This window comes from Solea solea, chromosome 1 (genome assembly GCF_958295425.1).
Source record: "Solea solea chromosome 1, fSolSol10.1, whole genome shotgun sequence".
Taxonomy (NCBI): domain Eukaryota; kingdom Metazoa; phylum Chordata; class Actinopteri; order Pleuronectiformes; family Soleidae; genus Solea; species Solea solea.
Window position 1 is genome coordinate 31,932,525 of NC_081134.1, and position 25,751 is coordinate 31,958,275.

The window sequence follows — 25,751 nt, forward strand, 5'->3', positions numbered from 1 at the left end:
CAGTATCTTTCAATTTATATGTCTTACATCAAGATAATTTACCAGGAAATCATACTTTGTGCCTTCCTAAGTAAAATGTTTAAAGATAAAAAAGCCTCTAAAAAAAACCAATGATCTGCGAGTGCTGCAAGAAAATGGCAAGTTTTTTTGAAACAAATCAAATTATCATGAGTATCTTCAGCTTCAATAAGTAAATAAGTCCAAAAAATGGTGCGATTAGATAAATGCACTGAATTCAAGTCAATTACACTAGTACAGTCCAGTCGCCTACAACTAACCACAGAGATCCATTACACACCTGATATGGTTTAAATGTTGGACGATACCTTTGCAGTGAGGCTGAAGAATCCTTTCGGTTCAACCATTTTCTCCAGCACCTGGCACTTGATGCCGGCCGTGCTGTCGTACTCGTACACCACTCCGTACTCCAGGTGGACGTTGTCCACCGTCAGACTCACGTGGTCCTTCTTCCCGTCAATGATGGCTATCGTGTTGAACTTGTCCATCACCTCTGAGATCCGAGAGAGAGAGAGGAGAGCAAAGAGACCGAGAATTCTGTTAACATGACAGCAACAGACGCACAAATCACGAGAATGACGTGGTGATTATGAGCGACGATAAACATAAATAATTTCCCCCCCCCCGCCATCGTCGCCACAAAGCAAATGGGAACAGACGTTTGGCACCATAGGAGGTCTCAGACCTCTGAAACGCAGCGTGAATCAAAGGAAGAGCCCTCGACTCAAATGATGAGCAATTCCAAGAGCATCAAGTTAACTGGGCCTTTGCAAGTGCAAATAACTTAATACGGCAATAAATTCTAACTCCGGAGCTGTTTGCTATGAAGGAACAGCTTTTCCAGTTTTACTTGCTCGCTGGGATCCATAAATTGCGGGGGGTGGGGAGTGGGGAGTGGGGGGTTAACACTCGACAAGCCAGAGGTGGCAGCTGTTCTCAGACTAACACACTCCAGATGAGACCGTTTGGAGCCGTGTCCGACTTGTTAACCAGAACAGGCGACAGGCTTTTGTGTTCCCGCGTGAAACAAGCCTGCGTTACATCGTCGGACACCTCCGTGCGGTTTCTTACTACCGTCCATCTGTGTGTGTGTGTGTGTGTGTGTGTGTGTGCGTTCAGTCACCTTCCACTTTGCAGTCGAAGCCGTCGCCGTTCTCCTCAGTGGTGGCTCTCTGGTTGGTCTTGTGGTTGCCGTCCTGCGCGCTCTCGTTGTTGTTGTACACCCATTTAATGGTATCTTGCTGCACGGTGGGGGGAAACAATAAAAAAGGTTTGCCTGCATTTAAAAAAATATTGAAAATGTTTGTGCATCGTTAAAAAAGCAAAGAAATGATTGAAAGCAAATGTGTTTTTTTTTCTTCTTCCAACACGTTGGACTTGACACTGTCAAACATCTGTGTGCTTTCCTCTCATCTTAAATGATCTGGAAGCATTTTAGTCACACAAACGGAAACACAAATCAGTTTATAAATCACATCCCTCCCAAAAAAAAAAAAAAGATATGATTTCTATTACTAGAAATATAGGAGATTAAAAAATTCTAACTTTCTGTGTGTATGGCACAAAGCTGAGGTTTGGGTTTGATTGCAGCATGTTTGGCTGATTCCACCCAGATACGCTGGGCAGTGAGTGACACAGCTGGGCTGGCAGAAGCTTTCACAGACATATGGAAACGTGGTGGTCGGTGACACCGCAGAAGCAAACCCATGCCAATCTCATCAGCCCACTGTGGCGTGTGCGTCGCAGCCGTGTGTGCACCTATCTGCCTGTCTGTCTGTCTGTGCTCTCCACACCCAAACCCACAGCAGCTTTTCTGCCAATGTTACACACTGTGCCTGCCTACTGCTCTGTGGTCTTCTAATGTACAACCACACACACTAAACACAGAAAGAGACAGAGAAAGAGAGGGTGGTTCCTCTGTGTCTGTACTCAACATAAACCAGATCCCCCAGTTGTCTTGAAACCCTGCAGTGCTTCATTAAGTCCTACTGGAGCTAACTTAAAGTGACACACTACACTCATTCACAACACAAACCTTATTTTACACACTATTACCCACCTTCAGCAGGTGGAGAGAGCTCGTCTGCTGTCATCCACTTTCCCTGAGGAAAGAAAACTGGGCCCGGCCATATCCTACATCCCCCCCCCCCTCTGACTCCAGCCACCCCCAGATCCTTTCCCACCTCTCACTGCAGCAGCCTGCCAGTCTCCCACAGCAGTCCCACTCCTGTGAGCCAGAGGTCAGCACTGGAGGAGCCAAAACTACTATTATTTCTGTGTAATGACCCAGGGGAAGGAAAGACCGAGTCAGAGAAAGAGAGAGTGATATGAAGGTAAAAAGAGAGAGCACTAGGAGGTCTGCATTTTTCTCACAGCCCTCTCTTTCTGCTCTTTTATGATCTCCCACACTTCATCCAGTTTCACTGCATACTTTCAGCATGTTTTCTTCTCCTCTCTCACCTGCGAGGGCCGCCGGTACTTCCTGCACGCCGTGACGTGGGCGATGACGCTGGCGTGGCTCTCCTTGCTCACGTTGATGCCGTTCACCTTGATGATGCACTGTCCCGGGTGGAGGCCAGCGATGGCTGCCACCGTGCCTGTTGCGGGGGAAAGAGAGAGACGCACGCAATCAGAAAGAAACAAACAAAATAAAAACACCTGTGACATTTTCTACATCCTGTACACAAAAGTTGGCTCAACTAGATTCCTTTTTTCTTTTCTTTTTTTAAATTGTATTTACACGTTAATTTCCTGTTTTGGCAGCTCAGGGGGAGTGTGAGAGAGAGCATGAGAGGAGGGAAGTTGTTTATCTGGGAGAGACGAGGGCCTTTCTGTGGGACGCAGTTCAGAGCCTCAAGGTTTTACAGCTATCGGAAGGAAGTGCGTGGCAGACAAAATATTCCTCCCCCTTTGTTTTCATAGCTCCTCAAACACACACACTCCATGCATACTCTCACACTGCACTATACAGAGTTTTACATTCCCCTCACTTTTTGTTATATCAGGAAATATAAGCTCTAGTTCCTCTGCTGTCTCAGTGAAGAACACGCTACAGGCCAAAACAAGAACACTAACACTATGTGGTCAACATAGGCGGTGTAGACATTTATAACTGCATATTTTTGCAGAGAAAGCACGTTTTTTTGTATTAAACAGAAAATATGACACAATGAAAGCATACTTTTTTACTATTTAAGAGACGCAATGTAGGATTTCAACCTTCAAATAATGTCTAAAAGATTATTTTGATGGTACATCAACGTCTGGCAAAAATATTTTATTCCATTTCTGTTGGTAGATCCCCCTCTAAACCCTACACACCGCAGCCTGCAAACGAAATGAATTAAATTAGCACTGAATGAATTTCCTGACGGAGTTTATCTGTTCAGCCGCTCTGCATTCCCGTCGCTCCACCTCGTGTGTCTCTCACTTTTTTTAATGACTCGAATTTCTCAATTACCTGCTCCTGTTGACCCTAAAACACCTGGGGCATCACAGCTGTTGTGACACTCCGAGGGATCAGTCACGGGTTCCAAGGCAACGACATGGCCAAACACCAACGACACACACACACACACACACACACAAAGACGCGTCTACACCCTGCTCCACCAATTAGAGAAGAAAGAGGAAAAACAACTAAATTCCCTTGAGAACAGCCAGACAAGGCCATGGATTGTTTTTTGATTGAACACTGTCTTGTGCCAACTCTGATAGCACTGCTACTAAACACGTAAGAGGGAGGGAGGGGGGAAGGGGCTTTAACAAACTTCCCCAACACACCGAGGAATTGAACTACAGAGAAGAATGTAAGTAGGTGCATGGCAATCATTGTGATGAGCTGATAACCAGTTAAGGTTTTTGCAGCTCCATTAAACGACATGGAAAGCATGAGAGAAGGGGATGTGGGGGGGCGGGGGGTGTGTTACTGGCCTCCTGTGGCCAAGTCACGCACACAAGCAGCTGTGTTTGCCAGCTGTGCCACAGTAACAGAGAGGTTTTTCTGCTGATGAGGCAAAGACGGCTCACCTCTCCCGACAGCGTGCACCACAGACGGACCGAAGCCACGGATCTGAAAACCTAACCCGTCCGCCGAGTCTGGGATCTTCACCGTCCTGAAGATAAGGAGGAGAGAAAAAAAAAGAAGAAAAGGCTAATGCATTAAAAGTGATAAATGTAAACAACGAGATGGCGTTGCAGCGTCTGCAGATCGCACTTACTCCCTTGGTTTGGTGCTGACCAGCACCCGCAGGGGTTTCTTGCTGTTGAAACACTGCCTGAGGAGAACTTCCACTTCAGAGAAAGGTCTGAGGAACACCAGGTCCCCATTTATGGCAAACAGCTTCTTTCCAACCTCCAGGCCGGCCATCTTACATAGGATATAAAGGAAAGCAGGATCATGATTTTAACAACAGAAAAAGACAAAACTTCTCCAATGCTATCTGAGTGCACACAGCTGGATCCCGTCATGGATCTCAGATTGGATATTTGAAAGGCAAACACGCACAATGCCAGTGTCTATGCAAACCAGACTTTCCAGCCGCATGCAGCGCTACTTCAGGGCTGGAGGAAATTACGGGTCGTGCGCTCAGAGTGTTCACATTTTGCCTCCAAACTCTGTCCCATTTCCATCTTGCAGATCAAAGCGAGAAAACACCAAAGAAGACCTCAAAAACATGGCGCCCTTTAATGTGTTGTGTTTCTGCGCAGAACAAAAAAAAGGCTCCTAACGTTAGCATCAGTGTCCTACTCCATAAATCAGACTTAGCTTAGGAGCAAACAGTTTGGGGGTTTATGTAGTTTATGACTGATGATGGAACCACGTTTTATCAACATCAGGCTTTCGGGTCACTGGTATGCGTCTGCTTTGAAGGCACTGCAGCTCAGCGAGAGTCAAATGCAGCACAGTGCGGATAAGCTGAGGGTTCAGAGGAACACAGGCCCTTATATCCTTAGATCCTGAGCTCTACCATGTCACAGCAGACATTACAGTGATTTACATACAAGTTGAACACTTAAATCCTGCAGAATTAGTTTCAAATTTTGAAAATCAATTAATGGACTTTAAGTTGTTGTGTTCAGTGGATTCACATGAGATAAAGATAGATCTTCAATCTGATGCTTTCTGAGACAACTGCAGGGTCCTAATGCAGGAAATCACAACAATACTGTTCCAGAATAAGTTGAAGTTACTATGGAATTAGATTTAGAACACTTTTCACGAAGCAAATAAAATATCGGTGTAATCATTCAAAAAAAAATCAAAAAAAAATTATTTTGTCGGAATGTCAACGGGGAAAACTTGGGACAACGAGTTCCAGACAGACAGCGACTCCAAGCCCGTGACTACTTCCGCTCCAAAACTCAATAACCAATCAGCAGGCAGCTTCTTAAGGCCCGCCCACAGTCAGAATCGCAAACAAAAAAACACGACGCAAAGAACGAGTGTATTTTCAAACAATAAAATACAATATTTCTGAATGTATCAATCGATGTATTATTTGCTTCATTACAAGTTACAAGTAGGGATGTATCGAAATGAAAATTGTTGGCCGAAAACCGAAACACCAAAAGAAATGATTATGCCAATTCTGTACCATTGTTTTTTTAATCTAATGTTGTTGTTATGGCTGGGACTGTGTGTACTTACCTCACTGAAGAGATAGATTAATATTCATTAAAGAAGAAATCAATTAAGAATCGAGCACTGTCGCGATGAAGTGCAGGGGATCCGAGTAGATCTTAGTAAAACGTGTTGACAGACTCTTAAGAGCGCACTTTTCATTGACTTCTCAGCATTTAATAGGTGCTCTTGTTGGAACTGTTTTATTGGTGTTCTAAACTGATCTTGGACAGACTCTAAGCGGGAATAGCGCGTGCTGGCCGCAGTTTTTTCATGCGTCCTGTCCTGTTATTTTATTATTTTATTTTATTACGATCCATCCATACTGCACAGATCCATGTCAATGAGTGTGTACTGTGTAGACCAGATGTGTGTGCTCACCTCAGCTGGGGAGCCCTTCTCCACACATTTGATTATCGGGACTCTGTTCCTCTCCTCCAGCGTGAAACCATAGCCTCCATCGTTGGGCCTTATCTGGAACACAACACATCTCACGTCAGCTAAATCCCAGGACAGCAAACAGACATTCCATTCTCACAGAGCACAAACATATGCACACACCAGATGAAAATTCCTGCACACACACACACACACACACACACATGCAGCTATATGGTGGGATTTGCTAAAAAAATGCTTACTGAAGTGTAAAATGGACTTTTGCAGTGTTATGACTTTTCCCCGTCTCACAGCTGTGTTTCACAATGATTTATTGTGCTCGCAGGATTCCTCCAGTGAGCACAATATAGCAATGTTATAGCGTATTAGGAGAGAACGAGAGCTAATCAGTCAATAAGCACACAAAGGGATAACGCCAGCGAGCACTCACGAGCAGAGACTTGGAGATGACGTTCTCCACTATTTTCAGGTCGTGCTTTATGGGTTTGTGCTTGGTGTTAGAGCCCTCCATCTCCTCGTCGGCGAAGAAGCGGAAGAGCAGAGGCTCGTCCTTGAACTCGCTCTTTTCCAACACTGAGGGAAGAGACCATAAGGAAATAAATGTGTATTAAAAGGCAAAAAACTGGGATTAGATGAGTCAACTTTGAAGAGAAACATGATTTAAGACATAAAGTTTACATTTTTGACATTATCGTCATCCTGGTAAGTTTCAGAGCAGATTTAATTCATAGCATTAATCAATGAATTAAGACATTTCTAAAAACAAGGCCATGAGTAGTGTATCATATAGTATGTGATCCCTATGTAAGACTTTTTTTCAGGTCCGTTTTTATGAGACTTTTTTTTTGGGTTTGTTTCTACGAGATTTCTTTTCTGGTCTATTTTTCCGAGATTTTTTTTTTCGGGTCTGTTTTTTTACATGATTTTTTTTTCGTTTTTAAGAAAAAAAAATTCGGGTCTGTTTTTTTACATGATTTTTTTTCCATTCTAGAAGATCATTTTTTCTGGTCTATTTTTACGAGATTTTATTTCTGGTCTATTTTTACAAGATTTTGTTTTTGAGTCCGTTTTTCCCTTGTGATGGCCCAGGCTGTTAATTTATAAAAAATTCTGATTGTTTCTGCACAAAAGAGAAACACTGTATGTTGTGACTGTCTAAGTATGACAGCATAGAACAACTGCATAAATATAAACCAGGAAAGTGAGGGAGACCCCACTTCTGTTGCAAACTATCCCTTTTGAATGAGCTCGATCTCCACAGCAACGCGATGCCTTCACCAAGACTTAAAAAAATAACTCTGAGGGGAAAAAAGCCCTTCCCTCTCACATTCCCCTCACTTCGTTCCCTTTAAGATCAGATCTACTGCCAGTAGTTTTAATAGTCACAGAGTCGGGCCAAATAACTTGCAGGTACAAATGGTTAAAATGATGCCCTGTAGGCTGTGGAAGTGCTCATAATTTGTAGTGTGAGGTTGGCACTGTGGGTAAAGTTTGAAGCGGTTACATCATGGGGAATACGAGGAGACACACTGTGACTCATGCTGTAGCATGTATGAATTAAATACAAGCCTGACCCCTTGTAAACAAGCTGTAGCCATGGCAACTGACTTAAACTGACAAAAATCCTTTTTTTTTTTTAACATTACTGGCCAGTTTCTCAAAAGCTAAATCCAGAAAAATGCAGTGTTTGCGTGAAGTGAACGCATGAATGCAGCCACAGCCCTAACAACACAAACACACACATATACACAAACGCAAATTCAGTCAATGGACTGGAAAAAAAAAACTTCTATTCCTGTAGCGTGTCAAAGGGATTAAAAGTAGAAGTGGAGAGAGAACAAGAGCAGTGGTGTTCTAAAACGGGGCGCTAAATGCCAAACGCCCTCCGCGCGCGGTTTCTCCACAGCATTCAACTCCCGTTTAGTCAGCGACGTGGAGGATTCCACGGTTTGTGCATGGCACAAACACAACTTTGCTTTTTTGTTTGCGTTTGTTTTGACAGTGTGCTGAAGGTCCGCGGCAGTGACGAGTGATCCGTACCGTGATGCATGAAGCCGTTGTGGCACAGCTCCACCCCCAAGATCAACGCCTCCTCCCTCGTCCGACAGTCGCCCTGCGACAGAAGACGAGAGGACAGAGAGGGCACAGAGGACAGAGGGGACACATTTGAAGTAAGACAATGAGAGAAAGTGGGGGGGGGGGGGGGGGGAAGAAGAAGAAAGAACATTGTGTTTAGACAGCAGTCAAAATGTCAAACTCGTACCCCCTTTGTTCTTACATCAAGAAACCCCTGAGGCCAACAGAGCCACTCCGTCTTACACACAGTCAGAATCAGATGAGACAGCAGACTCCCGGGTCAAACACAATCACGTAGACTACCACACACAAAGACATGCGTGCACGCTCACACAGACATGTGATATCTGCCACTGATGCTGCGGTGGTGGTCATATACATTTCTTTGTTAGTCATCCTGGACTGGAGTGGACTGGACTATCAACCAGGCAAGCTCAAAGCTCCCTGTCAAAGTCAATAAACCTCCGCCGCCGCCGCATCGGTCCTTGTTTCCTTCTCACTCCGCTGAGAGTCTCGAGTCTGACGGCATGAAAGCGCTTTGTTGTCTCCCGTTTCCTTCCTTCTGTAGCACATTTGAAGTGACCTGCTGTTACGACAGCAGCTACTTGTCCCCCTCCACCTTCCTTTAGACTTCTCATTCTCACTGGCAAAATAAATGTGTTTTCAAAATGACATTTAACAGCATCTCTGCCTGACCAACAGCTTTGCATTCTCATTCATTCTCAATGTCAGTATCACAAGTTTCATCGGGTGCTTCGTGGCGTTTTCAGCCATAGTCTAACTGTATGCCGCCGGCTCGCTTTACTAGCGCTATGCAGCTGTTGCGCCTCAGCCTTGGCTCCATCAATGGAGACTTTGATCGCGGGGTTGCCGCAGGCAACATGAAAATAAATGCTGCTATAGAGTCGTGCGGAGGTGATAATCGGCACCGTGTGAACTCGTTTTGACAGCTTTTGTACAAAACAATAGAGACATGTAAAAACCATACAATTCCACTGAAAAGTTGCTTTATGATAGTTTTTAGCACTTACCTGTGCAATAAGCCAGTCTATTAGCTTGTTGGCCATCACCACTGACTTGTACGTCCGCAGATGGTAGTCCTTATCCCTGGATGGGACATCAGAAAGGAATCATGATTCAGGATTAGGGGGAAAAACAAAACTATACCTTTAAGCTCGGACTGTGCCACGTACTGTAGTAACTCAACCGCGTGATTCACTTTAAGTGTAATAAACCCAGATGGTGAACATGAAGGGTAGTAATTGCTTGGTTTATTTAAACAATACTTTAAAAGAGGACTAATAATTTCCACTGTCAGCAAAGGTGCGGTCGCTTTTCAAGCACTGGCAGAGGTGTCATAAATCTGAGGGAGTTTTTCTGACAGTCGGTGACAGCAGAGCAGCATTCCTCCAGGCGAGGCTGGTAACGGCCCCTGCAGTGTTTTTGGCCCCGGGGTGCCCCCGTGTCAGTCTGCTGTCACTGTTTTCAGTGTTACTCTGCCAGACCCCGAGAATGCTGTCTGAAATAGAGCCGTGCTTTTCCCATGAACGCCGGGGCCTCCCCGGGGACACGCAAGGGGGCTGAGCTGCGGGAAAGGCCGGGAAAGTCCTGAACCACTGTGACTTCCACAACTTCACCGCTTCTGTCCAACGCAAACAATGAAGTGCACGCACGCACGCACGCACGCACGCACACACCTGTCTAGCACTCTCATTGTTTCAGTTAAGTCAAACATGACATCTGGGCCAAGTTTAAATCTAATCTCAGCTAATCCCATCTCAAGTTTGTCAAAATGTGAGCCACATATCTTTTCAGGTCTGTTTTAACGTGATTTTTTTTTCGGGTCTGTTTTTACGCAATTTGTTTTTCAGGGACTGTTTTTATGACATTTTTTTTGGGTCCATCTTTGCAAACTGAGGTGTTTTTACAAAATTTTTTTTGGGTCTGTTATTAAAATACCTTTTTCGGGTCTGTTTTTACAAAAATGTATTCCCGGGGTTTTGTTTTTGAGAGTTTTTTGGTTTGGGGTCTGTTTTTACGAGAGATGTTTTAAGAGTTAAAAACAAGTCAAACATGACATCTGGGCCAAGTTTAAGTCTAATCCCGGCTTTGTCAAACTCGTCAGAATGTGAACTACGGGGAGGCCAAACGCTGCCCTGCTTCCTCCACAGTGGAACATTGTGTTGCATAAATGGATTTGACAGCCTGTGATGGTTTCTGATGAGGACTGCAGTGCTGATATCAGCTAGTGAGTCACATCACCCTGCCATGTCAGGCATAAACCACTCAGACCATTAGATGCGAGAGGCACCCTGTTTTCCCCCCCCTGAATGGGCTGAATGGGATCCCAGAGCCAGAGAAACTGTGGCTACAGCGGCTGGTGCACAGTGAGGCTGTCAGAGTGAAGAATGGGGGGTAAAGTGAGGGCCAATGGGCAGCCATATGTCCAGGAAACAGCGAGGAAACAGCAGTTTGAGGAGTAACTTAGGAAAAGGTCAGCGAGCTGGTTTTTTAACTTTCTCTCCAATGAAACAAGTTTCTTTCGACATTTTGGGAGAAGTGGGGGAAATGGATGATGTAATGAATCTTGTGTTTTTTAAAGGAGTGTGTGCTTTAAGCTTCTCTTTTCCTGATGAATTACTCACGTAAACTACAACCAAAAAAATCCTACACACATATATCAAACAAATTAACTTTCTGGAGGATTCATCAGCATCACAAAGACATTTTCAATATTCCTCAAGGCTGGACTGAGATGCCACTATTTTACTTCATCTGTGAGGATAATTTGTTTATTTAGTTGTACTCTGGGGATTTGTACAGGAGTGTACGACATTCACCTAAAATAGTTTTTAAAAAGGCTCTGTTGTTTTTTTTCAACCGCAAAGTCGACAAACTAATAACAATTTCATCAACATTGCTTAAAAACAGGAGAATCTCCCAATGTCTCAAACCCAAAGCAAAGTAAATCTCGTAAAAACAGCCTTTTTAAACATTATTTTGAGTGAATGCAATACACTTCTGTAGATTTACAGGCTCTCTACAAACTACATTTCGAGGTCTAAGTGTGTGTTTACAGCTTTGGCTTCCTGTGGATAAACTGTGCATCACCAGGAGTGAAGAGATTCACTGCTTTCTTGCGATGAAAGCAGGGGGGCACAGTAGCTGCTGTGTGTGTGGGGGGGGGGGGGGGGTGTTGTGCGGCATGTACGTGGCCCTCTTTCGCTTCATCTCTGTCGCCCTGCCAGGAAATTCCACCTAATTAGGCAGAGGCTGATTGCTCCAATTAAACTCTGGCATTCCCAGGCTCTTTGTACTGCTGCTCTCAGAATGTGCTGCACAGATAAGCCCGTACACTTATATACGTCCAACACTTTGGCCTCGCACTGAAATTTCTAAGACGCTTATATGTTGGATTACATTCAGGATGAGTTTGACCCCAGCAGCCATTTCACAGTTTCACTGGTGTGAAATTATAGCTTTTTTTTCCCTCAGGCCATTTGACATGCAGCATAAACACGGAGCCTTAATACCATGTTCTGTGGTGAAGCACATCAGCGGCCTACACCTCAAACGCTACTCCAGCGGAATTTGGAAGAACAACACTGGGAAACCAAAAACGTGCATCGCATCACTCCAATAAAACCAGAATTGTTCCAATTCTAATTCAGTCAGATGAGGAGATGTGCGTGTGCCAAAACTGATGCACAAACCACATGTTTTACATTTACAGTTTTAGTGACTATTTCATGGGCATAATGGATGTTTCTGTTTGCACGTGTTTACACTAATTACCAACCGTAACTTACTTTTGGGATTGCCTAACTGGAAATATCCTCCACATATAATTGAAAAACATCAGACTCTAATTTCAGCACTGAGAGCCTGAAAGCAGAAAGCTGATCATCCGATTTGAATAAAAATAGTGACTCAAGTTTTTAAGGCTTGTCGGTGGGTGGCAATGTTACAAACAATAACCTGATGGGGTTACTGGGTTCACAGGACAACAGCAAAGTGTAGTTTCAAGTAATAGGGACGTAACACAATTTTCTAAAATGCACATCCTGGGGTCTGACTTTGATTGGATGAGCAGACGACAAGAAAATCGAAAGGACAGTGAGACGGATAGACGGAAGAAAACAGATATTTCAATTTATGGTTTCAAGCTCAACACTGTGTCTGACACCGAATCAATACGCTGCCAGTCACACTTAGTGGATTTTGCATATTGTAGCGTATTATTATGAGAGGATTTATCTTATTCTGATCAAAAACAAGACACAAAGAAAAACCACCAGAGTTTCAATCTTTTTTTGACAAAACAACAGGTGAATGACGAGGACAGGTGAATGACGAGGACAGGTGAATGAAGAGGACAGGTGAATTGGCGCTAAGTTAAGGTCCCTGTGTGAATGACATGTGTGACCTTTGACCCATGTTGACTGATACATTATGTTTTTACATATTTTATTTTGTCAGCACTTTAATTTGTAAAAGTGTGCCTTTAATTAAAAACAATTCATGTGAGATTTGTGTCCCCCTGTCCTTAAGAACCCCAACCTTGTTAAAAAAGTAACTAAGTAACTTTTACTCTAAGTACATTTTAAACGAGCTATTTTTTTTTTTACTTTAACTTGAGTACATTTTTAGACCAGTACTTTAACTTAAATAAAATCTTATCAAAATAGTGGTACTTTTACTTGAGTAGAATATTTCAGTACCCTTTCCACCTCTGCTTAAGGGTCATTCACAAGATTCTCTACAGCTTTACACGGTTCTCTTCATCAGATCAAAGTGTTTGTCTAGTGTTTGTGGAGATGAAAGTACACGTTCAGTACTTTATTAATCCATGCAGGGTTAGGTTTGAGGCCCAATCACAATCAGACAGCCACGTGCTAAAGAGCGATGGGATGACAGTCTTGGCAAAACGTAGAAAAATAAACTTTGGTAACACACAGACGGTCGTACACAAACACTACCTCACGTTACGTTGAAAATAAACAGAAAGGTCTCGTAAGAGGACCTCAGGTGGGAATTGTTTTGTGAAAAAGCTCGACCACCCACGAGCCCCGCAGCTCTCCATCACCATCTGCACCAACTCCTTCGTCAGTTTCGTTTTTAAAAACAATGAGCTCATAGTTCATCAAGATATTCTCCTCCACACTGTGGAAGCTTTGAGACTTATTTTTAGCAACAGCAAAAGCCAGATGCTAAGCTCCTGGAGCTCCACCTGGAAAAAGAAAAAAGGTCGTTTACCTGATGACCGGAGTGAAAAGGCTGTGGAGGCGGCAGAAGAGTCGAACACCCTGAGGAAAAAACAAGAGAGAGAGAGAGAGAGAGGGTTTATTCCATGACGTTTTTGCACTTTTATTAAATTAGACCTCGCTGTATGAAGGGCTACCTTGGAAATGACGTCGTGCATGTCGCTCCTGGGGTGGTAGGTGCCGTCGTCGTAGCGGAAGCGGTACAGCACGGGCTCTGGCTTGAACTGGTGTTTGTCTGTGACTGCGAGACATGAGGAAGACACAAGTGAAAGAGAGTCTCAAAAGGCGGAGGAGGAATAATTCATCTCGCCTCATATTTGAAAGTCAAACAGAGCCATGTGGAGACAAGAGGGAGACTCAAACCTCATGTCGCGGGGCTAACTCAGAGATCCTCAGAGCTCTTTTTTTTCCCTTTTTGCTTCAGGGAACTCGCAGATCTGTCAAAGATCCTCTGAGCAACAACAACAGTTTGCTCTGGATTCTTGGCTGCGGCGGCGGGGATTCCATTAAAGGTTTTTATGAAAAGATATTCAATCGTGTTTTGTTTTTTTAACCCGGCGACGTCTGAGAGAGAGAGCTCGGCGGGTCGAGGGAGTTATTCCTCTCCGTCAGTAACATTTAAAGCTCAATCTATTTCTCTGTGAGGAAGCAATAAAACACCCTGGGTGGGTGAGTTAAGATACAACTTGGCTCGAGGCCCCGACTCTTTTGAGGAAACAACACACGCAGAGCACGAGGCGCCATTTCATGTGAACACAAAGCTTGAGCCAGCTCCGAACTCATACACTTAAAAAACACCCACAAAAAGACACTTGTTATCCAAAGCCACAGAAGAGTCTCTGAGCAGATATTACACAAACATTACAGTAAGAAGAGATTAACGTTCATAATCCCTTACCTAAACATGGAGTGTTTAAACGGGATACCTGCTAAGACGGAAATAACAGCTGCAGCTACAGTAAGGGATGCAGCTTGTTGATGGAGGAACATGGAAATGAGACCGTGGTGGATTTGGTTTTGGATATGGAGGAGCAAAGGATGATTAAGGGTGATTTCATAGCTGTTCAGATTCAGGGAGTAACATGTTGCAACTTAACCTCAGTTTGATTCGTTTTCACACTGCAGTCTGGACTCGACATATACTCATGGAGTTTTGTGATTGGTTTAGGATTTTGTGGGAAATTTGCCGTTCTCTGGATGGTGATATACGATGCAGACACTTCCGACAGAGACGTGTTCTGGAGGCATCTAATGACCTATTCACCGGACAGTTTGTATTCCAAAGACACATCAGGTTCGCTGCTTGGTTATATATCGCTCCATTTGTAAGCGACACGTGTGGCTGTTCAGCCTCTCTGCAGTGGCTCCTTGTAGCTTTTTTTCCTGTCAGAGTGAACGCCTCTTATTTGGAGATCAAGGCGATAAATAACAATGTCTTAATATGCATCACATCCGATGTCTGCGTCGAAATGCAATATTAAAAAGCCTTGCATTCTTCTGCCACCCTCCATCTTCATTTCTGCCCGTTCACTTCATCATTGTTTTGGGTACATTGGTGCATACTGTGACTGATTCAGCACTGCACTTTTGTTACACGTCAATCATAAGAAAGATCTTGAATTTAAAAAAAAGCCTTGATAAACTTGTGTGAACTATCTGATGCAATTCCCGACACTTACATGAAGTAATGTGCAGACGTTTGGAGTCGTGTCCATCTTTGGATCCAGAGGCAGTTTTTCTCAAGCAGCAATGAAATGTCAAAAGTTTCTTTTTGTAGGTCTTAAATTTCGTCAATGCAACAAACTATCATTCTTTATACATGTTATTATTTTTATCTTATGAGTCAAAAAAGGATTTTGCGGCTCCAGATTTTATGTTATATGAGTGGAGAGGGTTCAATAATGGCTCTTTTCATCCTAAAAGCTTGCAGACCCCTGGCCTAGACTCTTTAAAACGTGTAGCTCGAACTCTGTTGAACAAAGTTGTTTCTGGCAGTGGCAGTTGGATACGACTCATGCATTAAATTGTGTGACGGAGTGGAGTGCCATTGATGTGTTCACACAAGCCCATTAGAAGCAGAAACAACGAGCTGGGAATGAAAGCAACGTAAGAAAAGTGTGAACAGCAGGAAAAAGTGTGTAAAAACCAACCGTGGTGTATGATGCCGTTTTCCAGCAGAGCTTGACCCAGGTGAACTCCTTCCTCCGGGTTCCCCGTCTCGCCGATTTCCATCAGCCACGACACAAACTCACTGCGGGAAAAACACAAAACACAACTGGCATGTGAGAAACACAAGTAATAACGCAAGATGACCACAAACATTTACTGAATTATTCATGGGATTATTGCAACAAACGCTGTCTTGGCGAAAATTTAATGAATGAATTACTTTTGTAGGCCACCAAGGTTTAGTTTTCATCTATACTGTTTGACTTTATTTGTTTTATAAACGAGATGGAACACGATCACAAAAGGACTTTATTGGGACCTCGGGAAGTTCGTGATGATCATTGCGCCGCATCATTTACGACCGGGAAGGAAACGGTCAAGAAACATTTATTTACTCCCACTTTGATAAGAAAGAGAACGAGAGAGAGCAAGGAGCTGAGTGAGAGGACTGAACAATGTGAACAACCAGAGTAGCAGTAGCTTATCAGATTACTCCCTCAATGTCCCGTCTCCCCCACAAAAGTCAAACAAACACATCCAGCGGCACCAGCAGAATTCTACGAAGGAGGAGGCAGAGTGTGAAGGGGAAAAAAAAGCCAACAGGCACATTTAGAAAAGTTTTCAGAAGAACCTCTGACCAAAAAAACACCAGCACTCTTTTAACCGCTCGTCCCTGCTGTCGTCTTTTCTCTCCACAAGAGACCACAGGGGGGGGAAAGGAGGGAAAAAAAACATCTGCAACAATGTCAATTTGTCAGCCTCTGCACCTTAACCAGAGAAAGAAAAACAGCCCGTGATGGGAGTTCTCATGGCCTTGAGCAGATTAGGGTCACGTCCGCAATAAACAGTTTCAAGCGATTGAAAAACGCCATATGGGTCGGGGAGAAATTGGGCAAATCATAAACCCTTCAGAGTTTAGACTCATATCAAGCATTTCAGAATATGACTATTGGTGCTTGGTCTCTGAGGGGGGGGGGAAAATGTGGCTCATTTAACTTTAATTGTGCCCTGGAAAACCAATCAGCTGTGGGGTCAAACATAAACACAACATCTTTGCTACTGTGGTTATTTCACCGAAAACAGAGCAACTGATTTGTTTTGGTAAGCTGAAAGAAAAATGTGATTTCACACGATCACAAACCAGGATTTAGCACTATTTAAGTGGAATTTTTTGGACTTTTAAATGACGTTCAATCCAAAGGGGCAAGGGACTATATTCAGTAACTCCTCCCACGTTACTGTGCGTTACTGCGAGGTAACTGTTAAATGTTCTATAATGTTCTCAAATAATTTTCCTTTCACTTTATTTGTGTTTTCTTGTATATTCTAGACGGGGCAAGGAACCATAATGTGCGGTATCTTCATGTTAGGGGTGCAAACGATTATTCGAGTAATCGATTACTAAATGAATCAACTATTTTGATAATTGATAATCAATTAATCCTTTTGAGTGTTTTTTGAATAATTTTTCAGCTTCTTAAATGTGAATATGTTCTGGTTTCTTTGCTCCAGTTGACAAAGAAATCCTTCAAACTGAATTATTTTGGATTGTGGACAAAATAAGACGTTCAAGAACATCATCATTTCCAGGTTTGGGAAACAAAGATGAACATTTTTCAAAGTTTTCTGACATTTTACGGACCAAACAAGTACTCGATTGAGCGAGAAAATAATCGATGATTGATTGATTATGAAAATAATCTACTACTTCATGGACCTTGATTTTCTAAACTTTGAAAAAGGTAACAAAAGTCCCATTATATCCTCCAATAACACCCCCAGGTTGCATCTTTATATTAAATTTCAAAAATGTTGCCAAAGATTTTAAACATCACAAAAATTGTGGGAATATCTTTATCCTTACATTCACATAATCTCAAACAATATTGCCTGGACATTCTTCTCTGACCTCTGACCTCATCACCAGTGCTTTTCCACCCAGACAACCTCACATCATTCTCACAAAACCCCTGAGATGATTGTGCATGAAAATCTCAGCAGATCTGCACTTTCTGAAATACTCAGACGAGTCCGTCTGACACGTTCAAGTCATTTCCAATCCCATTTCTTCCATGTTCTGAGGCTCAGTTTGCGTTTCAGCAGGTCGTCTCGACCTCGTGTTTCAATGAATAGATGTTTGCCATTGAACACACACACACCCACACGCGCACACGCACACACGCACACACACACACGCCACTTTATTAGGTACGAGTGTCTCTCTTCTTATTCGCCTTCTGGTTCAATAATTGATATTAAAAGCGCCGTTCAAACAAAATTTGTGCATCAAGCGACGTCAGCGAGAAAGAGCAGCTGCTGTCACAGGCAAAGGGCATTGCTTTACAGGGTGAACAACCTTTTCATTCAGCTTTTAAAGGGCATTTCTTCACAATCAGAACCAGCTGACATGACTGTCTGCCATGATATGAAGCAAAGGGGAAACTTTGAATCTCCGTTGTTTTGCAGCAAGGTAGGTGGCTGTCGTGGACATTCCCTGTGATGAATTACGCCGTCTCCGAAAACAAACAACAAATAAGATTGTACTGTGTTTTTTTTTTTTCCAAAAACAGGGGGGAGGAGTTTGAGAGCCAGAAATAGCTGCTGGCCTTAAAAAGAAAATCACCAAGAAAAACAAGGAGTTACGAGGGAGAGAATAAAAGGCAAAGCGTTTCACAATGGAGGGAGTGGGTTGGATTCAAAGCCACGGGGCAATGTGGCTTTCATCAGAGAAATACCATCCTGGTTCCAATTCAACAGTTACGCCCATGTGTAATCATCTCCACAATCATCGCAGACAACAGAGGAACGGAGAGGTTTTACGACGTCTTTGCACTAAAACGCTGGTGTTTCAGGTGTCGTTTCCTACGATCGCTTCGGACTCACGGATGTGACAACATGTGACCGACGTTTGATCCTTTCTAATCTTCTTTTAGCTGACAGATCCATTCCTCCTCCAGACCACAAGGGCTCTGGTGTTGTCTGTGTGGACCAAAGGAGAAAAAAAAAAAAAAAGGAACTCCTTGCTCCAAACCACCATGAAATGTAACTTGGCCACAACTATGTCCGACTGGACTTTTGGGGTTTTTTCTCTCCATGCTTTTAAAAATAACAGGGATTTTAAAATGACTGTTTACGTTGGGGTGACTTTTGGTGTGATTATTACTAGTCAGCCTGTCTCTTTGAAAAATCTGAGACAAACTCTGAAAGCGCTGGTTATCCTGTAACGTGGAGAGACGGAGACAGAAGGACAGGAGGACTGACTGCTCCTAAACAACCTAAATCACACAGTGTCATCGCTCTATAAAAAGACTCACGGCTGTCAAGACCCATTGTTTTCATTTTCAAACATTGAAAGATCATCAGCTACAGCCAGATGTTTGGAGATGGTATCATCCTAATCCAGCTTTGTCATCTCCTCAGTCAAACAGAGTTACACAGGCTTACAACACATTTTAAAGAATAAACTTTAAGAGTTCAGGTTAAATGTTTTTTTGTGCCTTTCCAGTCTAAGAGAGAACACAACTAGCTGTTGTTGATGTTATTGTTTTGCCTCTGTTTGGTCGTCACGTAGAGAAATGGTACGTGCTTCATTTGAAAATGGGCTCTATCAAGTTATACTATCAGACCTGACTGAAGGAGCGTTTATGTGTATACAGCAGCAGCGCAGGAGCAGGTGGGGGGCAAGCAGCATTCAGGCCATCAAACCATTCAACAGGATTTCTGAGCATTACAATTCACCTCTGTTACTTTTTGTGGACGCTTCTTTTTTTCATTTTCAGTCAAACTCCAACCTCACTTTACTTGCGCAATGTTGCTCTTGCCTCCGTCCGTCTTAAAGAATCATTTCCTGTGTGCAATGTTGCCAGGCAAGTAGAGGGAGATGTCAACACTGCTGTACTGAGAAACACAGTTGTTTCAAGGTGATAGGCTTAATCAGCATTTGAATGCAACACTTAAATTTCATCCATTCATCCATTTTCTACTGCTCTATCCTCCACATGAGGGTCGCTGGGGGTGCAGAGGTCACACCGTGGGCAGTTCGCCAGTCCCTCGCAGGGACACAAAGAGACAAACAACCATCCACTCTCACACCTATGGTCAATTTAGAGTGTCCAATTTCCCTAATCCCCCATATTGCATGTTTTTGGACTGTGAAACGAAACCAGGGAGAACCTGGAGAAAAGCCACGCACACACGTGGAGAACATGCAAACCCATGCAGAAAGACCCTTGTTCCAACCAAGACCCGAACCCAGGTCTTTTTGCCTCAGAGGTAAGAGTGCTAACTATTACACCAACACTTAAATCTTTTTCTTTTTTTCCTGCTTTGTTGGTTTCTATGTTTTATATTGTTCTCTCCATGTGTGCGTTGCTTTTCTCCAGGTCCTTGAGTTTCCTCCGACAGTCCAAAAACATGCAGACTTGGGGATTTAAGCAAATTGGACACTCTAAATGGACCATAGGTGTGCGTGGACGGTTGTTTGTCTGTGTTGACCTGTCCAGGGTGTGACCCCCCGCCTTTCAACAGCGCTCTCACGACCCTCATGTGGAGGATAAAGCGGTAAGAGCGCTGTTTCTGTAACAGAATAACGAGACGTTGCATCCATCAGTGACAGTATTATAGAGAGGATTCTGAATCAGATCCAGATATACAATAAAGCGTTCAAGACGTAAATTCCTGTAAATTAAACTCTGGGAAACTATGTGACACCAACACATCTGCATCATACGGAACCAAGGCAAGCATCGGCAAACGCAGACTCGATAGACTGCATATTTGGATTCATTACAAGTAAAACATTTTTTACAAGAATAAGTGTAAAAACTCACAGGCACTGGGAAACATGTGAACATGTCACAGATCCGCACACACAGCTGCCCTCTGGATTAACATGCCCTCGACAGTAGTTACCTCACGGATTCCTCAACAGAGAGTTTATTGTAATCTAACATGAGTGAGGGAGAACGCGGGCAGTCAGCTGAGTCGCACAGGGACATCTCCCTGTGATTTATGACCAGTGGGTCAGTCCATCCCCAGACACCACAACGATAATCCTTAAATAAAATTCATGGGACGAAATGTGGCTGGATTTTGTTTTCCCATGGCTGAGACTACAGATAACACGCACACACCACAACACAACACACAGTCTCCTGAAACAACCAGCGGCAATGGTTTCTTCTTCTTCCCGGGCCGCTGTTTTCACAAATGCCTGATCCTTACAACCAAAGTGTTTTCTTGATCTCCACTTATTTGAAAAGTAAAAATACAGCGGAATTGGATGCAGATATTGGTTCTCAGTGAAATGCTAAACTGTGGCACATCCGTCCAGATTCATGTTCACCTCACTCCCTCACAGTTACACTCGCTGTCACGTAACACAGAGGAAACACCAAGGACACAACACTTTGCAGCTTCCTCGCCGGACAAACCGTGTGTGGAGAGGGGGGGAGGGGGCAGGGGAGGAGGGGAGGAGGGGAGGAGGGGCCCATACCTTCCTAGGAAGCACTTGGGGAAGGTGGTGAGCTTGCGTTTCCGGTCCTTTATGAGGTTCCCCTTGGTCATGAGGTGGTAGAGCTTCTCTCCCTTCTCTGACACCATCAACCACGTATCCTGCTCCATGCCGAGCCTCAGGCCTGCCCATGAGAGGAGGGAAGGAGAGTTGGAGAGGGAGGGAGAAGGAGCGGGTGTAAAAGGCCTGTCAGTATCATGACATTAATAATCTTGCACTCAGCGAGACGAGATGTGACATCAATTACAAACTGGAGAAGGTTAATGTCTGCTAATATCACTAGGAAATTAGCAGTGTCTTTCTGTGTCTGCCTTTGACTTGTCCCTGGGCGGGGTTAACGACCGAGTTTATCATGTACACAATCTCAACATGGAGGAAAATACCTTAACCCTTTAAAGCCTCAAAAAATTATTTTTTGCTTATTTTAACCATAACCATAAAAGAAACTGTAAAATGATCCTGTGAGTTAAGTTGATTTTGCCCATTTTCCCAGAATAACCTTCAATATCTGGCGGTTATTTACAGTTTTACTGCATGTTAAAATAGTGTCATGAAGAAAAACACCGTAGTGGTTCATGAACACCAGGTTTTGCAAGTTTTTGTCTCAATGTACAAAAACAGGCCAGAAAATGGAAACTATGTACAGGTGTTTTTCCAACTCTCTCCTCTCTGGTGACAAACAAAGACGCTGATTGTCCAGCTTCCTGAAACGGTGCGAGTGAAATTACCGTAATAACCACATGTTGCGCTTTGACGCGCAACCTCTCAGCTTTTCAGAAACCGTTGAACGTTGTAACGCAAAGTTATAAAGGTGAGCAGATCCCGCCCCTGATACCGACTGTTATCAAAAACACCTTACTTTTCCTGCGCTCCCTCTCCTTCATGATCGCCTCCAGCCACTCCTGCTTCTCCTCGGGCGTCTTGGCCATGCAGACGAACCACTTGTTCTTGGCCGTGTTGTGGATCTTCCAGCCGTTGTTCACTATGTTCCCGCTGCTGTGGTAGTCAGCTGTGAGGCAGAGGGGGAGAGAGAGAGAGACAGAAACACTCCGGTTAGTTTTTATACAGCGCTCTCTCCGAGGGGGTGTTCGCACCACACACACACACAAATCTTCACTCATTTACGCTCTAAGAAGTTTTTCATGTTTGAAAAAGGGAGGGCCATCAATCAGCGGTCGTACTGATGGTGACAGTGTAAACAGAGATGTTGGGAAGTCGGGCTCACAGTGAGCGAGGGTTACCGCATTAAACGCATGCAATAACACGGGGGTGCATCTGAGGATCCACGTGATTTTCTTCACAGAAAACAAAGCTGAACGACTTTGGCTCGGACGAGGACGAGCAGGAAAAACCTCACCTGTGAGTGACGGCAGTAATGTTTGATCTGTGTATCAAAAACAACCCCCATTATAACTATTGACAATATCGTACTTCATCTTAGTGCAGACTAATTTTTCCAGGGGGCTTTTATAGCCTCCTTATCGAGTGCTTCACTGAATACCGCTCGACTCATTTAATGAGATAAACGAGGGAACGTGGATACACCATTCGTCCTCAGAACACATAGAATATCACAGAGAGTGGCTGCACCACCTACGCTCGTACTGCATATAGAGAACATGAGGACACAATAATGTCAAAACCTGAACTCTTGACCGTCTCAGTCATTATTTCCCTCTTGTTTCAGCAGCCTCCCGGGACGAACCTCCGATTTTCTCCCGTGCAGGGTGTAACAAAAAAAAGGCGTCCCACTACAATTACCAATTACAATCACGTCTAAAATCATACGCACTGTGGTGCGTCCTTCATATGGCACGCCTCAAGGGCGTTTTTCGAACCTCAGGCGAGCAAGTGTGTGTGTGTGTGTGTGTGTGTGCGTGTGTGTGCCCGAGTAAAAAAAAGTTGTGGTGCATTCACTGTGTAGGAATCCCAGCTCAAATACTCCTGGATTTCGGATTGAGATTGCTCGCCTGTGGAGCAGAACACCCACAACTTGCCACACCACCGCCACCGCCGCCACCGCCTGTCTCACTTGTTTTTCCTCCCGCCGCTCTCTCTCTCCCAAAAACCCTTCCACCTCTCACCAAAAACACCCAATATTACTGGCCATCCAGGCCCGCTGCAGAGGAAATGATGGCTTCTACAAATATAAATGATAATCAGTGGCTGTGTGAGGCCAAGACACACAAGTGCTCGAGTTCACCAAGCACAGACACAAGGAACTGGAGATGTTTGTAGGTAAATCTTATTTTTCCAACAGCAGCTCAGGCCAAACACATTGTTGTCGTTGTTCCTGTGTGTGAGTTATTGTGGCTTATTTTTAAAAACTCCTCACTGCCAGGAGTGAAATAAAAAACGAGGATGTGAGAGCCGAGAGCGCAAAAGAAAAATGCAAATGGAGTTTGTCCAAAGTAAAGAGAGCGACTCACCCGTGCCATCGTCCACATTTTCCACCTCCATCACCTCGGTGTTGATTCGCCCTCTGAACAGGTAGCGAGGCCCTTCGGTGGACGCCTTGCTGTTTTTTAAACGCCTAAAACAAAGATGAGCATACATTAGCCATCAATGCTTAATACAATTATGATGTTAGGATTATATAATCAGTCTGATTAAAGGTTTTATAAAGAGACTAATTGTATATGTATATGTTCATAATGGTGTCCCATGTGTACGAGAATAAAGTCATATTACAAAAAAAAAAACATATTACGAAAAAGTCATATTATGAGAATAAAGTTGTGATATTACGAGCCTTTAATAAAGCCTTAAAAATGAGAATAAAGTTATAAAACGAGAATTTTACAACGTTTTACAACGAGAAGTTGTAAAACAAGAATAAAGTCGCAATCTTATGAGAATAAAGTTGTAATAATATGAGAATAAAGTCTTAATAATATGAGAATAAAGTCTTAATAATATGAGAATAACATCTTAATAATATGAGAATAAAGTCTTAATAATATGAGAATAAAGTCTTAATAATATGAGAATAAAGTTGCAACAATAAAAAGGCATAATCTTATGAGAATAAAGTTGGAATATTAAAAAGTCATGTCATGAAATTATGAAATAAAGTCATATTACGAGAAAAAAAGTCAGCATTTTAAGAGACTAATGTCGTGAAATTTTATTCTCGTAACATTAGGACTTTATTCTCGAAAGATTAGATTTTTTTTCCTCTACACTTTTGGCCCTCACACTGACATGGTGCTCAACAAAAAAAACGGATCAAAGCAGGCGGCAGCTTAGCTGCTGGTAGTCCAACAAAAGTGGAAAAGAAAAGAAAAAGATGAATGTCGCAGCATTGTTGGCAGATGAAATAGTAGTTTAGTGTGAGTTTTGCCAGCGCTGCCTATTCATCAAGGTTTCTGCCTGCACAGAACAATACTCTGCAATCAGAGAAACCTTTCCTCACTCAAACTGCACTAATTGTAACAAGTGTCATCATTATTGTCTTATATTATTCAGGATACTGAACTGAAAAGGAAAACAAAAGATGTGCCCACCTAACTTTCTCTTTCAACACTTTCACAAAAAAAAACTAAACACTCTTCCACAGTTCCTACTCTTTACAAAAGGAAAGAAAGTGGTGCAGTGAATAATTGATGAAAACCATGCTCTTTGTGGGTGTGCAGAGAGATCGAGAGCGGGAAATTAACATAAAAAGACACACTCACTAATGAGACTCTCAAGTTATTCAGTATGGAGTGATAAATAAAAAGGAGGTTGGTTTTGGACACCTGTTTTTCTTCTTGCAGTAGACCAGAAGCTTATCGAACAGGAAGAAGATCCTCTCCTGGATGTTTCCGGCGGAAATCTTCAGCAGGATGCCCTGCATGAGCATCTCCGTGCACGTGTCTGTGATATTGGAGCCCTGGAAGTGGACACACGAGGGGAAAAAAAAGCATTGGACAAGAGGACATTTTTTTATTATTACAAAACAGATTAAGTGTCTGTGCTGCAGAACATTTTACTTCCAGACCAGTTCAGTTCAGTTTTCACAGAGAGTGTCTGAACAGGAGGCGGGGATTACGGAGCCCAGCCTTTCCTGTTACCCCCTCTCTGGGGTCTGTAAAAACACTCCCTGCTTCCTCGCGAGCAGATTGCTGTGGGACTTTAAAATGCACAGTTGTTAATTGCCTTCTATGGAATAACATCCCGTCCGGTCGCGTCTGGTCCCCATATTGGTTTTCGGGGGCTCCTGCTGCAAGTGATAAAGTGCGCTCTCACTTCCCTTTACCTTGCTCGTTCTGGGAATTTATGTAGCGCTGTCTGATCAGACCTTCAGAGCTAAAAATATCTCCCCATGCGCACAGAGCCGGAAAATGTGCTAAGCATTTCCTCCTGCTGGAGACATCTGCGAGCCAAAACCTATCCCTACTTTTTTTTCTCTCCTCACACTTTTTATTCTCCGTCTCCTTACTTCCCCTCCTCTCGTCTCCACAGTCAATTCCTCTCTATCTCTTTCATTCCTTCCTCCACACTTCTTTTTTTTTTTTTTTTTTCCAGGGGCCTTTTAACTCCCGAGCCCATGACCAGATGTTAAGCTAATTTACGGTCAGTGAAACATGTGTGCAGAGCAGACGCGGAGAGGCCAAATTTGTCTTGGTCACTTGAAAAGGACCAGTTATCACACTTATCCTGGTTATGTAGCTGCTTTCACTGCAGCCTTATGTTGTTTTTTTTTCCT

At 43.4% G+C, this 25,751-nt stretch overlaps 1 protein-coding gene across 2 annotated transcripts in view; it reads right to left on the reverse strand.

Moving 5' to 3' along the window:
- Positions 1–25,751, reverse strand: part of prex2 (phosphatidylinositol-3,4,5-trisphosphate-dependent Rac exchange factor 2) — a 123,041-nt gene that overhangs the window by 42,719 nt on the left and 54,571 nt on the right. For both annotated transcript variants that reach the window (XM_058630069.1, XM_058630059.1), the window contains 16 exons: positions 24,802–24,935; positions 23,491–23,594; positions 21,921–22,070; positions 21,044–21,185; positions 15,531–15,631; positions 13,518–13,621; positions 13,373–13,422; positions 9,148–9,223; positions 8,081–8,153; positions 6,471–6,613; positions 6,023–6,115; positions 4,239–4,387; positions 4,048–4,133; positions 2,479–2,615; positions 1,142–1,259; positions 327–511 (listed from right to left, as the gene is read on the reverse strand). In XM_058630069.1, coding sequence (XP_058486052.1) covers positions 327–511; positions 1,142–1,259; positions 2,479–2,615; positions 4,048–4,133; positions 4,239–4,387; positions 6,023–6,115; positions 6,471–6,613; positions 8,081–8,153; positions 9,148–9,223; positions 13,373–13,422; positions 13,518–13,621; positions 15,531–15,631; positions 21,044–21,185; positions 21,921–22,070; positions 23,491–23,594; positions 24,802–24,935 — 1,845 coding nt within the window. The remainder of the gene's footprint in view (positions 1–326; positions 512–1,141; positions 1,260–2,478; positions 2,616–4,047; positions 4,134–4,238; positions 4,388–6,022; positions 6,116–6,470; positions 6,614–8,080; positions 8,154–9,147; positions 9,224–13,372; positions 13,423–13,517; positions 13,622–15,530; positions 15,632–21,043; positions 21,186–21,920; positions 22,071–23,490; positions 23,595–24,801; positions 24,936–25,751) is intronic.